General features: G+C 42.3%; 2 protein-coding genes across 2 annotated transcripts in view; one reads left to right on the top strand and one right to left on the bottom strand.

The window, feature by feature from the left end:
* ralgapa2 (Ral GTPase activating protein catalytic subunit alpha 2) overlaps positions 1–4,672 on the top strand; it is a 190,668-nt gene extending 185,996 nt beyond the window's left edge. Inside the window, 1 exon segment of the mRNA XM_016511733.1 lies at positions 4,426–4,672. Within this exon segment, the coding sequence (XP_016367219.1) occupies positions 4,426–4,583 (158 nt within the window). The 3' untranslated portion in view covers positions 4,584–4,672.
* Positions 4,673–9,540: 4,868 nt separating this feature from the next.
* Positions 9,541–11,382, bottom strand: LOC107707664 (insulinoma-associated protein 1b). The gene has a single exon (XM_016511743.1). The coding sequence runs from the start codon at positions 11,288–11,290 to the stop codon at positions 9,953–9,955; it is 1,338 nt and encodes a 445-aa protein (XP_016367229.1). The 5' UTR covers positions 11,291–11,382; the 3' UTR covers positions 9,541–9,952.
* Positions 11,383–15,586: the final 4,204 nt, after the last annotated feature.

Below are 15,586 nucleotides of genomic sequence, written 5' to 3' on the forward strand. Positions count from 1 at the left end.
TTTTTTTTTTTTTTTAGTCATCAGTAATTACCCTGTTTCTCATACTAAACCGTTAATTCTAAAAATCTTCATTTTTGTCAGTTTTTCTGGATACTGTGGATTTTGAATCTTTAGTTCAGTTGTTCAGTTAATTTCCATTTCTCTTTGTTTGGTTGGGCATGCAGTGCATTTTGTAGAGTTTATTTACATTATTTGTTCTTTGTTTAATTTGTGGACTTTGTTCTGCGAGTGGATGTTAATTTACCCAATCCCTGAATGCAGCAGTGACTGTGTAGTGCACTATTCAGGACACATTCTTTGAGATCATTTTGCAGAATGATGCTCTGACAGTTTTGATTTCTCTAGCGGCGACCATTTATCTCCTAGAAAGGCGTTGAAAATCACTGTGGTGACCTCTGTTGACTGCATAGGGAGCAGCTCACAGATTCGCCCACTGACCTCAGAGAGAATGAGAATCTCATCCATTAGACACTTCAAACTCCATTTCTCTGGCTTTCTCTTCTTTTGCATCTCAGGCTTTCTTGTACCTCCATCAAACACATCAAAAACAGCTTGTTCTCTCTTTTTTCTTCTTCTGTTGGCCTCACTCTCTCTTTTGTTCTAATTACCTTCTCATGTTCACTCTTTTTTGTGCTTAACCTCAGTTGTCATTCCTGTTTCTTTTCTTTTTCTGTTCCTTCTGTTTGTGTTACAGAAACCTATAGTTATTTACTAATTAATAATTTACCCATAAAATGCAGGCTTAGGTTGGAAAGAAGTTGTTCTACATATACATACACGAAATACAAGCTCTGTTCCCTAGAGAGCTGTCTAGCCAGACAGCATTATGATGATTCTTGATTCTGAGATATAGAACTTATATAAGTATAACTTTATAATTGCACTTAAAGTGTCGATTGCAATGTCATGTGACTAATGTTTTCTATAGTTGATGCACTTCAGAACCATTTTAATGTTAATGGAATTCCTTTGCAAATAAACATAGTAATTCAGCCATTTCCCTTATTTTACAATCTGGCATGAGGTACAGTTCCAGTGTAGACATAGTGAAGCCATTGCTGTGGCTTCAGCACAAAGTGGTTTTAGGAGATAACTTCTTATATAGACGGGTACAAGAAGGCAGCTCACAGGGTTTTGGAACAGAGCCATAGATTCCCTCATAAATGCATGGTCCAGACCCATAGATGAGAGTTCAGACAGGCCTGGGGCCCTGGGCACCTCATCTAGTAGGGCTTGAGCTGTTGTGTGGGTTACAGTCTATGACGCCTCTCCATGTTTCACCACCATCTCACCCATGACAGCAGGGAGACGTTGGCCAGGGATGGTTTGGGACGTGGATTACCTCTGGGCCAAGCTGGACTGTAAGACTTTTCTGCCTGCTTCCTCCATTAGGCATGTGGCCCACAAACCTGTCTCTGTCTCTCTCTTTCTCACCTTTTCAGTACAGCCTGCATGTTCCCTGTTTTATGACAGTGAATAGAGCACATAGACTTTGCTCCTTGTTTTGTTTTTTTTCTTAAACAGCTTCTTTTTAAAAATATTACACTTATGGAATGTAGCACAGTATATCAGATGAGCTTATGATGAAGATTCCACTATTGCAGACCGTTACCTCTGTTACAAAACCTAGTTCGTTACCAAATAAGCAACTACTTTCCAAGACAGCTCTCTAAGCTGAATGGAAAGATTTCCCCAACCCCCCAGCAAGGATGCATTAAATTGATTAAAAGTGACAGTAAAGTTCAAATAAATGCTATTCTTTTGAACTTTATATTCATCAAAGAATCTGGAGAAAAAAATCACAATTTGCATACAGTATATTCCAAATGTTAAGCAACACAAATGTTTTCAACATGCGAATATTACAAGAAGAAGAAGAAGATGATGAATGATGCTGAAAATTCAGCTTGGACCACAGGAATGAATTAAATTGTAAAATATAATACAATAGAAAACAGGTATTTTAAATTGTAATATTCATGTAATACTTCATTATTATTATATTTCAAATACTACTAATGTTGCTGCCAGTCGTCAAAGGCATGTCTATATAAAACCTTCAAATGCTGTCTATGTAGGCAGCTCACTAGGTTTTGGAACAGAGCTTTGAGGTCAGGGTCATAGAAATGTGTGGTTGTATACATGCAGGGTTTGGTGCCTTTAACGGTACATTCACACGGGGCGTCAACGTCGACGCTTGATGGAGGGCGTTTCTGAAGCTTGGTGTTGACGCGACCGTCATAGTGACAACAGCCAATCACGTTAGTTTTCTGGTGTTGCATGAACGCGATTTGCTAGCGTCTGCACCAGGGCATTTGCATAAGGCGATCTGATTGGCTGACGCCTGCGTTGGCGCTTGAAAAGTTGAAAAGTTTTCAACTTCTTCCGCGAGCAATGGACCCAACGCGGCGCGACGGACCCACAATTCATTTCGGCAATGCTTGACTTCACTCCATTCAAAGTAAACAAGAGGCGTTGACGCCGACGCCCAGTGTGAATGGGGCGTAAGTCATCTAATTGAGTTGAAAGTATTGGCAATGATTTAGTTTAATATCAGATGGTAGACAAGAGTTTCTCTGAAATATAACAGATTAGTGTGTCTCATTAAACATGTACAGGTTTGTAGGCCAGCAGCACCTCACAAATATCATTTACACTCTCACCAAAAGAAAAAAAATATCACGTTTTGTTACTTATATATCATCACCTTGCATCACCCGTTATTCCAGCGCAAACACCAAACAATCAGCTTTGTTCAGAAATAACCTCACATCGAGCCTCGTGTTCTGGTTTGGGCCGACGTCATTTCAGATTTCAGTTATATAACACAAGTTTAATGCACATATCGTGAAATCCTTTTGAAGTAGAGCTGTTAAATCACAGGTTTGTGTGTTTTGCATCCCGCAGCTTTTCTGTTCTGTTTCCTGTGTTAAACATTCTTTCATTCTCAGAAAACACAAAGACGAAGTGGGCCAGTGTGAATAGAAATGTGTTTCACCGTCTGCTTGTGTTGACAGCCACAGTCTGTCATGATCACTGTATGTTGTGTATGTTAACATTTTGTTGTGTTGTCCTTCCCTCACCCCTCAGCATTAACATCTAACAGCCATATTTTCAACAGCGTTCTCATTCTCTCTGTCACACACACACACACCCATGACGGTGCGCAGCTTACGTGTTGCTCTATTGTCTTCTCTCCCTCTTGCTGTTTAAAAACCATCATAGTTCTAAAGTAGTGAATAATAATCATCATCATCATCATCATCATCATAATAATAAAGAATAAGCAGGTGTGACCAAACTTTTGAGTGGGTTAGTGTATTAAAAAAAAAAAACATTTCTATCCTCCTGTGGAACATTTTGGTGTTTCCACTCGTATTTTTTTAATGTAAGTGTATTTCTGAATAATACTTAAAATAATATCATTTATTAAATTATATTACAAAAAGCATAAAAAATAGAAAACCATTTAAAATATAATTATATATTTATATATAGTTATTTTGTGTTTGGCCCATGTTATATATGTATATTTACTCTTATTCTCACATTTTCCTTGTCTTCTCTCCCTCTGTAGATTAAGTGTGTTACAGGTGTCAGTACAGTAACGGAAGGTAAGAGTCTCGGTCTGAACGGAGCTTGCGTTCTGTCACAGAGACCCCTCCCCTTTCCCCGGCACATCTACTCATCTTTCCCCTCTTTATTTCCACTAATGAGCTGCGTCTGCTCAGAGCTTTTAAAGGAACACCGAGGCAGAGCTGCATTGGGGCTGGCTGTTCTGAGCGCGCTCTGATTATGGACGCCGGCGGAGTAATCGTAACACAGTAGCAGCATGAATGGGTCGCCATCCTCCTCTCCTGCATGTCTCTGCTTTATTCTCTCTCTTTTTCCCCTCTTTTCTCCTGTTGCTTTGTCCTTTGGCGTGTGTCTGTTTGCCTGAGGCCACATCTGACACTAACACCTGCCCTACTGGAAAATGTCTTTGTCACTTATGCTTTTGTTTGGATTGCTGCAGGGAGCCAATGGGAATGAGGGCCACTTAACTTTATATATAACGGTCGAAAAGAAAGAAAGAAAATAGCCAAGCAGATGCCATCTTGACAAAGCAGGAAGCTTGTTTAATTTAGATGCTTTCTGGAGTAGCAGTGTCTCAGATCGCCAGCAGAATCCATATTTTGCATGTCGTCTTTTCTCTCATTCCATTGACATTTCTTTTCTGCAGCAAAGTGGAAGTGCTGTGTGGAATGACAGTTAACAGGCTGATTTTGAGTTCTCAGCTTTTTACTTAATGTCCATTCGCATCCGTCTCTATCAGAGGATGTTTTCCACTTCAGCAATGGTGTGCTGTGAGTTTGAAAGCAAGCGTATTAATATCATATCTCTGCTGATTCTTCACTCTGCGTGTAATATGTCCTCCCTTCCCAGGTTCCCTCAGCTGCAGCACGAGCACTGACCTCAGTGTTACTGTGACGACCATCGACTCCGGCGACCAGGTCTCGCCCACTATACCGCGCGCCTCTAAGAACCGGGTTTCCGGAAAGCTCCGCCGCTCGGCCAGCGCCATCAGCAAGTCCTCTAACTGAACACTTCCACCGGCCGTCAGACTGCATTGTGAATGAATGTATCATTTGACTCTAATGCTTTCCACCTGTTGTTTTTTTTCCTTTCTGAAGCCGAGTCGTTAATGAAACAACAAGAGAGGTTCTGATCAAGAAATCAATTTTCAGGGTTTGCATGATTGATTTGATTCACACGCTTAAGTTGAACCTGTTGATCAGACGTTAGTTAGTCGATCACTGTGATGACGAGCGCTTCTGGATCTTTACGCTCTCCACCCGGCTCAGCTTCAGTGTGGAAACGTAAGATGACCAGCCGTCTCTCGGACCGATAAATGACAGAAATCCCTGGCACGACAGATAGTTCAGTCAGCGTTAGAGAGGAGGTGCGTGCTGGCATCCCGAGTCCTCCTGAGATGTTCTCTGTGGACGTGTGGAGCGGACAGCAGCCCGCGCTCGTTTACTCCTCCCCGACTCCTTTCACATGCTGAGACCGTTGTTCTCCGCTCTCCTCCCCCTCTTTCAAAGAAGCCCTGGAGTGGAGGTCCTCTCCAATGAGCGCATGTTCCCCACACCATCTGCTCGCAGAAACTTGAGATGCCCGTAAAAAAAAAAGAAAACGGTCGAAAAGAAAGAAAGAAAATAGCCAAGCAGATGCCATCTTGACAAAGCAGGAAGCTTGTTTAATTTAGATGCTTTCTGGAGTAGCAGTGTCTCAGATCGCCAGCAGAATCCATATTTTGCATGTCCCATCAGCAAGTCCTCTAACTGAACACTTCCTCCGGCCGTCAGACTGCATTGTGGATGAATGTATCATTTGACTCTAATGCTTTCCACCTATTGTTGTTGTTTTTTTTTGTTTTGATGCCAAGTAGCAGTGAAAGTTGTCGCAAAATGATGTAGCTTCACCCTGCCGTGAAGAAAGAGAAACTGAATTTATGCTGAACCGAATCTGCGAATGTGAAATGAATTGCGATTTTCACAGCAATGCTGCATTTGGACTGCGATTTGTCCCAAAAATGTCCTTACGACCGAGTAGCGAATGAATAATGTGAGACGTTTCAAAAACCCTGAGGCATTAGCTAGTTTTTAATACTCACATTCTTTGAGCTTTTCTTCATGTCAAACACTGAAAACCGAATCATTGATGCATATGGGAGCGACTTTTTGTCCCGTCGCAGCACTGAGACGCTCTTACAGCGCTTTGGGCCAGTCTGAGAAAACACTGGCACTCTTGAATCATCATTCTACTTCAATAATGTAATCAGTGGCATCTGAAGTACAACAGACTGCATTGAAATCACTTTTGTTGTTATGATTTACTTTTAAGCAACTCGTTTGATCATTTTTTACGGAACTGATTTATGCAACATGCTGAATGGAAAAGGCACATGTTTGTATTTCAGTCGAGCGTGTGCTTCTTCATTTGTGAACTGAACCTGTCCCGTTCCTGTCATGTAAATCTACTCCGACATTCCAATGTTTTTGCACTCACTCGGTGGTGAAGATGCCGCAGGTCGATGTTTGTTCCGTTCTTCCCTCTGTATTTGAATGTACATTGCTTTCGATTTGATTTGATAATATATATATATATATATATTTGTTTCATGTTGTGTGTATATATATATATATATATGGAGAAATATCTGCCATCGTACTATACCTGACTAAACGGATGAGAAGCCCCCAGCTCCTCAGGTGAAGCTGTGTGAAGGGAGCTGTTCACAGTGCCTGTGTAATACCTGTCCGAGTTTTGCCGTTTTAATTGCCCCCACACTTCCTACACGGAGAGCAGCATTTTCCCGACGAGTCTTACATTTCACTGGAGTAAATTGAATGAGATTGTCTGCGTTTTGTGAGAGCGGCTTCTGTCTGATTAGATGCTGGATGGGGGTTCTTTTCCAGCTGCTTCCCCGATTCCCGCGTGCTTCTCCGAGTGCCAGCAGCATGCCAGCGCTTCTCTCTCTCCTGCCGCCCCTCTCTGTTCCCGTAGAGACCCGGCCTGGTTGCCATGGAGACCAGGTGTTACACACGCTGCAGGCTCCGCCCAGGCTGCAACAGGACACATGTTGCACTACTTTGCCTTACCTGTACACTTGTCTTTGTTTCGCTTCGCCTAATACTTTTTCTCTCTTCCACGCTCTGAATGGAAAAACGCTGACGAATGTATGCAAACCCACAGGCCAAATCTCAACTGGGACGATGCGGGTTTGAAAATACTGCAACTGGCCTAACTTCTGTTTGATGATATGTTCAGTGTAGACTTTGTTGTTAGCCTTGTATATTGTGTCTCTCTCTTTTGTTTAGTTTTTTTCTTTGAATGCTCTAAATTCTGAAGGATATAAATATATTAATGCCTGTAATATAACCTTTGTATAAGACATTGAAGATAAGGAAGCTTGAAGATTTCGTCATGACTTGTTAACATATCAGACTGTTTTTAATCGAAAAAGTAATCGCTTTATCTTTACTAGAAATGTGAAGAAATCGAAACATTTCATTAAATCGATTTGAAGTTGATGTTTATGTGCATTTGTTTGATCTGTTTTTGATCAGTGTTTCATGATTCATGGGTAGTTGCTGTGTTCTGCAATTTTATGTTATTTAAACTGTATTTATAATTTTGTTACAATTAACAGTAAGAATTTTTAGGAATGACAAAAACGCCACATTCAAAAAAAAAAAGATATTGAAGCAGGGTTTAACTTTGAAAAAGTTTTCTCTGAAATTGCTAGAAAATTGGACTAATTATTACAGGTAACGTTGAATTAAACATGCAATTTTGAAGTATAAAGGCTGAGGCCCTGTCCACACGAACACGGGTATTTTCAAAACCGCAGCTTTTTCTACGCGGTTTGGCCGTTCGTCCACACGCAAACGCAGCACCAGGTCACTGAAACCGAACATTTTTGAAAACGCCTGTCAGGGTGAAGATTTTCAAAAACTCCGGTTGCAGTGTTATCGTGTAGACCGCGAAACCAGAGTTTTTGGCTTGTGACATCGGAGCATGCACCGTTATCTCCGCCTACTGGAAACTTTTTCAGGCTTCTGATTGGCCAACATGGCTTTGCGGTTGAGATTATATCGACAACTGTTGGTTTGGCATGCTCTTGACAGTGCTTCATAGCATGCGTTTGCGTTTTCATGTGGACGGAGATTTTTTTTAAAACGGAAGGAAAAACTCAGTTTATAAAAATACCCTTGTACGTGTGGATATGGCCTGAGATAGTATTTTTCTGGTAGAGTATATTCTAATAATATTTAATTACAACTTTAAAAAAAAATTATTTTACTGTGTCTTTAAGTGAACTGCAACAAGGGTGGTTAAAAATGTTGGAAAGTAAATGGTACCCTGTTCCACTAACTAAAATAGACACTTCAGTTTTAACCTAAATGTTGAATAAATATTAAATGTATTTACAATGTGTCCACTATATCTCCTCTTTGAAGGTATAGTTGACCCAAAAATCAAAACACTGTTGTTATTTCCAAACCTGTATGAGTGTCTTTCGTCACAAAATGAAAGTCATTGGGGTCCAAATAGCTTCTTCTGAGTTCAGCGAAAGAAATTAAGTCATTTTTGTCATTATCGAAGCCCTGTGTTTTATGCATGAAATACAACATTGATCAAAACAACATGTATGATTTTTTTTTTCTTCCTTTTCTTGCCAATTGCACTCTGAACATGCATAAAGTAATGGTTCTGCATAAACTGAATCAAGAGTAAAATCATTAGTGAGAAACAGACGACGGCTGTGGTGTGTGAACTTTACACATGAATATAATGTGCACAGAGGATTCAGTAGTTTAAACAATCAGATGCTCATTTTGTGAAAATCACCCTGATGACATCATTGATATTTGATTTGTATCCGCTTATTGTATCCTATATACTGAAATATTGACTCTTTCAGGAACATGTTATGTGAGTAGAGCACAAGATGGATTGGTTGCTTCTTTAGAGATGTTTCATGGTCAAAATTTAAAAAAAATATCGTACAGACCAGGCACAGATAGAAAAATGGATCCCACTTGGCTCAGAATCAATAATGCCTGTGCTGAAATGCATTACAGGTTAATGCCCTTGTACATTTCTGAGTTCATTATTACAAAGGCTGTTGTCACTCTTTAAATGATTTCAGCTGAATTTACAGTGGGCCAACTACATTATTTCATTGATCAAGCAGAGCTTACATGGTGACTTCAGAATGACTTGACCAGTTTAAAATCAATACTGCTGCCATTTAAAGCATGGAAAGGGTTTGGGATAGAAACTGTAAAGGTGTGAATTGCCAGAGGTTGGCTTTATATCATTTGACCTGTGGAAAAACACCTTGTAGCTGCAATAACAGTTGGTCATGCTGCACATTAACTTTGCAGTAGTAGACTGCTCAAAAATAAAAAACACTTCTACAGCCCTGCTTTGTTCTTAACATCATACATTTCTGTTAACTGTATAAATCTGTAGATAAATACAGGATGGAACCTTTACGTGTGCATGGAGTGACTGGCTCTTGGAATTACAATAATGTGCTCATATTGTGTTTAACGTCCAAACGAAAGGTGGTTGCCATTTACAGTTCCCATATTAAGCGATAGTAACTGTCTATGTTATTCAAATAAACTATTGTATAAATAGTACACGGTTGGGATTGTGTGGCAAATATGCACGAACAAGAAGCTTTTTCATTTTGAAAATATTTTATTTGAGTAGACAACACGGACGCACATATAAAGCGCTAGGTAGCAAACATTTAGGAAAATAAGCCGTATACGTAGAAAAAGGTTGCATCTATAAGAGCTTCACGTTTCAAGGGAGCGCACAAAAGCCAAGACAAGATGATCTCCACACAACGATTCGACTGCAACATGTGACACGGGAGAAAAGTCACCCAATAATTTATACAAAGCCATTGAAAATAAATAAATACATAAATAAAATATTACGAACAAACATATTACAATAGTTTTACATCGTGATAGTAAGCTGTAATTGTGTGCCGACATTCAAAAACAATCGTTACACTGAAGAGTTCTTAAGGCAGTAGTTTGATGTATTTCTCTAAAGGCATTTCTGGCTACTAAAGGGAAAGTTTTCAAGATTTGTTGATGTAGTTTTCAGTACGGAGAGAGAGAGAGAGAGAGAGAACATTTCAGTCCCGTAATCCACATACTAGATTAAAGCTACAGACGTGAAACACACAGCATGTGAATTCAAGGCAGAGGTACAGGAACATATCTTAGGTCTAGGAGCTATTACATTACCATGTGTGCAAGGGTTCTAGAAAAATACCTTTGTAAGGACCAAACTAATACTTTTCTCCAGACTTTTCTAGCGAGGGGTCGGATGAAGAAAATCGATGGTTCTAAAAGGACGGATCGCTGTGGGTTCGTCTTCAGCAGGCGTTACGCACGGGCATCTGGAGAAGGATGACTTGCCTGTTTTCGGTGGGGTGGCATTTGTTGATGTGCCTGGTGAGACCCGGCGAGCTGTAGAAAGTGGCGGGGCAGAACTTGCAGGGAAACGCCTGGGAGTCGTCGTGCAGGAGGCGCAGGTGTCGCTCCAGACTCGCCCGGTTGGGCAGCTTCTCTCCGCAAGCCGGACACGCGAGACAGTCCGCGGGGCTCAGATTGAGCGGAGCCGGGCTTTGGCTGTCCTCCGAGGGCACGATGTCGGGGCTCTCCGCGGTGCGCAAAGCCTCTCCGAGGAGCTGATTTTGGAGCGCCTGGTGTCCCAGGATGTGCTTCCTCAGGTAGGCTTGGCGCTTGAACCTCTTCCCGCAGTGCGGGCAGTCGTAGAGCCCGTCGTCGGAGCCGGACTCTGACAGACCCGGACTCGGGGAGTCTCTGTCGCCGGGGAACTCCTCGGGGAACGGTTTGGCGGGCTGGAGGGCTTGTTTGGGCGCGTTTGGCACGCGCGGTTTGTGCCAGCGCCGGTGAGAGGCCAGGTTCGCCGGACAGCTGAAGACCTTCTCGCACTCGGGACACCTGTACTCCACCCGCACTATCCGGGAGCACTTATGCTGTGCCAGAGAGAACGGGTCCGAGTATTCTTCTCTGCAAAGCTGGCAGATGAACTCCCCCAGGGGCCTGTTGGTGTTGCCCGAGGCCGCTCGGGGCTTCAGGTCCACGGGCCCCTCTTTGATTTTCAGGCCCAGCACCGGGGATGTGGTGACCTCGTCCTCGAAGTTGAGTTTGCGTATGGCTTTGGGCTTCTTGGCGCTTTTGCTGCTTTTACGCTCGGCGGCGTCCGAGGAAGGTCTTTTGGCGCCGGTTCGGATGACGGGCGCCGTTCCGCTCCGGTTGCTGTTGCTGGTGCCGATTTTCAAGTCCACCGGCGCGAACAGAAGGTGATGGTCCAGGCTGGTGAGAGAGGCGGGAGTCGGGAACGACTCGGCAGAGACGGGCGAGCCGAGGTTGAGACTCCTCTCGAAATATTTTCTGTCGTGCTCCTTGCTGATGGGCCGGGTGGGGCTGTACAGGGCTTGGTACACCGTCTCCGGATTGCCGAACTGCACCGGCTTGGCGCTGTGGACCGACACCGGCGTCTCTGCTCCGTCCGACGGGAAGGCTGAGGTGATGCTGTCCGGCTTGGGGGCGCTGGGCGCGGGTGGAAACCAGGCGATCTGCGCGATCTGACATTCTGGAGCGGATCCTCCATCCTCATCCGCGCGTATCCGGTACGAAACGAGCGATGCTTTCTTGTTCCTTTTCACCAGGAATCCTTTGGGCATGATGAGGCGAGGATGACAAGGCACAACGAGACGAGATCCAGAGCCACAAACTCGCCGTCCGCCTCCCTCCCTCTGAGAGATGCTTTTGCTCCTCGACGCATAGCTGCACTCTTTTTAAGCCGGAATGATGTTATTGTTGTCGCCCCTCGTCGCCGCGTCCTCGTCCAATCAGGAGCGAGCGAGGATCTCTGCGGAATTGCCCGTGGGAGGGCTGAGAGACTCGGACCAGGCGCTACAGAGCAGATGTACCTGGCCTTTATTGTAGTAATTTGCGCTTCTCTCCATTCACAGTCTGATGGAGATGTATGGAGAGCAGCGCGTGCCGCGGCTGTAGGGCGCAGAAGGAAATGTCACTCACTGGCCATCATCGTCGTCATCATCACAATTTGGAATAAGCGACAACAAAGAAAGTTCTTTTCGGAATGCTTAGTTTAGAGCTGTGATGGGAATGTCTTCACTTGTCTCTGTATTATATATTTAGAATGTGTTTAATATTTTAATTTTATATCGGGACAATATTGAGCATTAACTACTACAGACTGCAGATTTAAGTGCATGTTTCGACCTACACTGAATTAAACTGTATAATTTGGAATGATTTTGAGTACGTCAAATGCAGAAGTGATTACATTACAATTGCATTTATACAATAATTTATCATGAGAGCCAATAATTGCAGTAGGCCTACACGATGCAAGTTATTACACAAGCTAACGCTGAAGTGAATAAGAGGAGGACGATTTTATAGTAGTAATTTTGTAAAATATGCAGTATTATGCTAAATAAATTAATCCAATTTGGATGGGGAAATAGCTTTGTGTGATTGTGACGCCCATGTTTACAGTTTAAAGTTTCCGTTTCACGCGCATTTCGTGTAAATAGCGTGTACTAAAAAAAGGCAGCTCCACAAAGTAGTTAGCTACACATCGCATGTTATTAATTACTGCGTATGAAACACGAACATGCTAAATTTGTCTAAAGCGCTTCCTGTTTGCAAATCTGGACATTAAAGAGATTTGTAATGCCACGCGTCTGTCTGAGGGCAGTATAAATCAGCTGGCTAACGCATGCATTACTCATCAGAAGAAGCCCTCATCTCTCAACACAATAGCCGCGTCTGGCCAGCCGTCACAGGCTTTTTTGCCTTTGAAAAGCAAATTGACCTCTACAGGGATACACGAGCAATCTGGCCAAAAGAGAGACGCGTGCTGGACGCAATCAAAGATGAGCACTGACCTCGAGGTCAAGCCAGGGGTCAGCCATCATTGCATTTCTTCAAACCACCATGACCGGTGACAACTTCAGACACTGAAGCGTTTGCCAGAATGTTTTATTTAACGCTTTCCATTGCAGCGCAAGCTACACGCATTTACTGTAATTAAAATGAACTACAATAGCTTAGTTAAAAAATAAAAAAAAAACACTTACAACGTGTGTTTACAAGCAGCTCCACTTCTAAATAAAGCTCACTTCATTGATGCTCTACTAACTACAACATGTGTTAGTTTACTTGAAAATAAAATCATCCGTGGTGTATTTTGAGTCATAAGCACAGAGGGGGAAAAAAAAGAGTCAAAGTTAGAAATGAAAAGCTGAATTCCAAATAATTTTAGTAGGCTACTCTTAGAATCACCTTCAGTAAATTATATTTCAACAAATGCACATGGAAAGCTCTATAGCAGACTTTAACTCCAAAGGTTTATATCACAGCACCAAGGGATCTCATTTTTACTCCGTGAAACAGTTGCTTTAAATTCTCTTTTGCGCGCATAATTGGACAGACGTGTTGCACGGGTTTGCATTCATCTATTGTTCCCCTCATTAGCATAAAGCTGCTGTATGACCGAGTCAAATAATTGCTCGAGCATTGAGATATGCGCCTGCCACCATTCTCCCCTGCAGTTTCACAAATATTACAACACTAGCGGAGTTTAACACGACACGCAAGACTCAAATGTTCCTAAATATATCTAATTATAGCATGCATATTTGCGCTGCGCCATCCGAACGTTCTCAACATCATCTAAAGTTCTGCTTAAATCATGCATCTGCAGCCAAATGGATTTGCGCACATCTAATATTTAAGTTCAGACTCTTCGCTCGTTTTCCTTTTATCGAAGCATGTTTTGCTCTGTGTTAACATTCTGTGAAGTTTGTTTGTCTAGGTCTTACCCAGCACAATGCACTTCGATGGCATTTTAATGAGATTGTGTGCGTGCGCACCGGCCGTATGTGCGCGTGTTTGCTGTGTGGCGCGTGCTTGTCGCGTCTCATTTGCATACAGCTGCTCGGCCGGCGCGCACCCCTCCCCTACTGGCCACGAGCCCCCTCTCAATGCGATCACAGTAAAGACATAGCAACATATTACTCGAAACTCATAACAAGACAAATGTGAGCATCGTAACGAACGCCATATGAGTTGACAAGCTCAGTGCTTTAATGCCAAAAGTAAAACGTAGACTAGAGCAGGCTTTATTACATCTGTGTGAGCAATAGGTTTGACTGTTGTTTGTGTTGTGGAGTTTGAAAATAACATAAATAGTTATTCAAAGAGTCATGCATTCCCTAAACAGAATTGCACACCCTAAACAGTTCATATAAATGATCAAATCGAAATGTTTAATGGCTCAGTATTTGGGTTTATATAGCAATGTGTGGTTAAGGGTCATTTGCACTGCTCCTCCTACAGGCTGGCACATGCTATTACACCAACCACACAAAACACTACATGATTATTTTATCTCTAAACCTTCCAATGTTATGAAGCACTCTTTGAATCAGAAAAGCGAAATGGTTCATTTCTAGCTTATGTGAAGACATATCAGATAATCTGTCGCAAGGATAAGCAAAGCATGTTAATATTTCATGGTAAATGGAGCATACATGCATACAGTTCAGTTGGAGTCGGAATATGATACCCATATTACCAAACAGAACCATGAATGAAACGTTTTCTGAAGCAAAGCTAAAGCCATTTGAGTGCTGAAAACACTGGGACTCATTGGCTGCTGTCCATGGTTCTGAAAGCAGCCTTTTGTTTCCCAAATCTCCTTCATGCTGCAAAATAAAGGTTCCAAAAGTTGTATTTTTTGAAACAATGCCATGGAAGAACCATTTTAATAATCTGAAGAAACTTCTACTGTAAAGAATCTTTTGTGCAAAGCATGGATGTTAAACGTCCATCACAGAACCACTGATGCCAATAAAGAACCTGCAGCAACTCCATTTGCTTGACCGCATTGACACTAAATAAAGAAGATGCAAGAGCGTCAAACACTCGTTGGCATGCACATGCAACATGCAATTATGCCTGTGCAGACGCTCACACAGGAACACAAATAAACGAGGCCGTGTTAAGAATGCTGAATGTCGCGTTTCCCAAACAAAGCATTTCCAACATTGACACACAGCTCGTTAGCGGCCGTCATTTGCATTCCCGTATAATTGTGCATCATCCTTGATTTGTATATGATCTTCCTTATTAGCCCATATAATGGGGTTAATAAGAGGCAGCTCATTGCACTTATCGTTTCTCTGCCGAGAGGAGGCAAGAACAGAGGCAGGACTTAATTAATTGTATCAGTCTTTTCATCTGCAGCAGTAGTGCTCCCACACGAACATTAATATGATTCTGCAAATGGAGGGAAGTGGTACAGCCTGGGCCAGAGACATAAAAGATTGGACTCAAATTAATTTAGGCCTAATTAGACTGTGGGCGTCAGGGAGTGGTTTGCATAATAAGACCCTGTAAATGAGCTCAGACGCTTAGCTTAAGGCAATGCCTTTACATCCGCCTTAAACTAGACATGACAAAGAGTTTGACCCGCGCTTAGTTAGTGCAGGACGATTGACACGGTAGGCCATGGTGTGGAGGACGACACTGTGGAGAATCGGTAAAAGAGACTGCAAGCCGTCTGTTGAGACTGTATTCTAGCTCATATCCATAGTAATAAAACGTATTAGTCATGCTGGAATCAAGACTGTTCTATTATAAAGTCAAGACGGTAATTCTTGAGCCTGATCGCATGAGATAATGGAACTGTAAATGTGTTTTACAAGGTGGTGAATTCACATGATGGGAATTTTTATTTAGACAAGTAAGCAGTAAATCTCCCTGCTTATTTAATTGCGTAACAAACAGCTACACTATGTACATTTTCTTTTGTATGAAATTTTCTATCTGTCTGTCTGTCTGTCTATCTGTCCAGTTCAGAATATTTTAATGTCTTCCATATGACCACAGTATCATGACCCTTGAGGTCTGAACAGGGTGTGATCTGAGACAATCTGCGAAAT

Source organism: Sinocyclocheilus rhinocerous, unplaced genomic scaffold (assembly GCF_001515625.1).
Source record: "Sinocyclocheilus rhinocerous isolate Xijiao unplaced genomic scaffold, SAMN03320098_v1.1 scaffold955, whole genome shotgun sequence".
Classification (NCBI taxonomy): Eukaryota; Metazoa; Chordata; class Actinopteri; order Cypriniformes; family Cyprinidae; genus Sinocyclocheilus; species Sinocyclocheilus rhinocerous.

What these genes read in the sequence shown, in the direction of transcription:
- LOC107707664 (XM_016511743.1), bottom strand. Translation starts at nt 11,290, where the DNA reads ATGCCCAAAGGATTCCTGGTGAAAAGGAACAAGAAAGCATCGCTCGTT.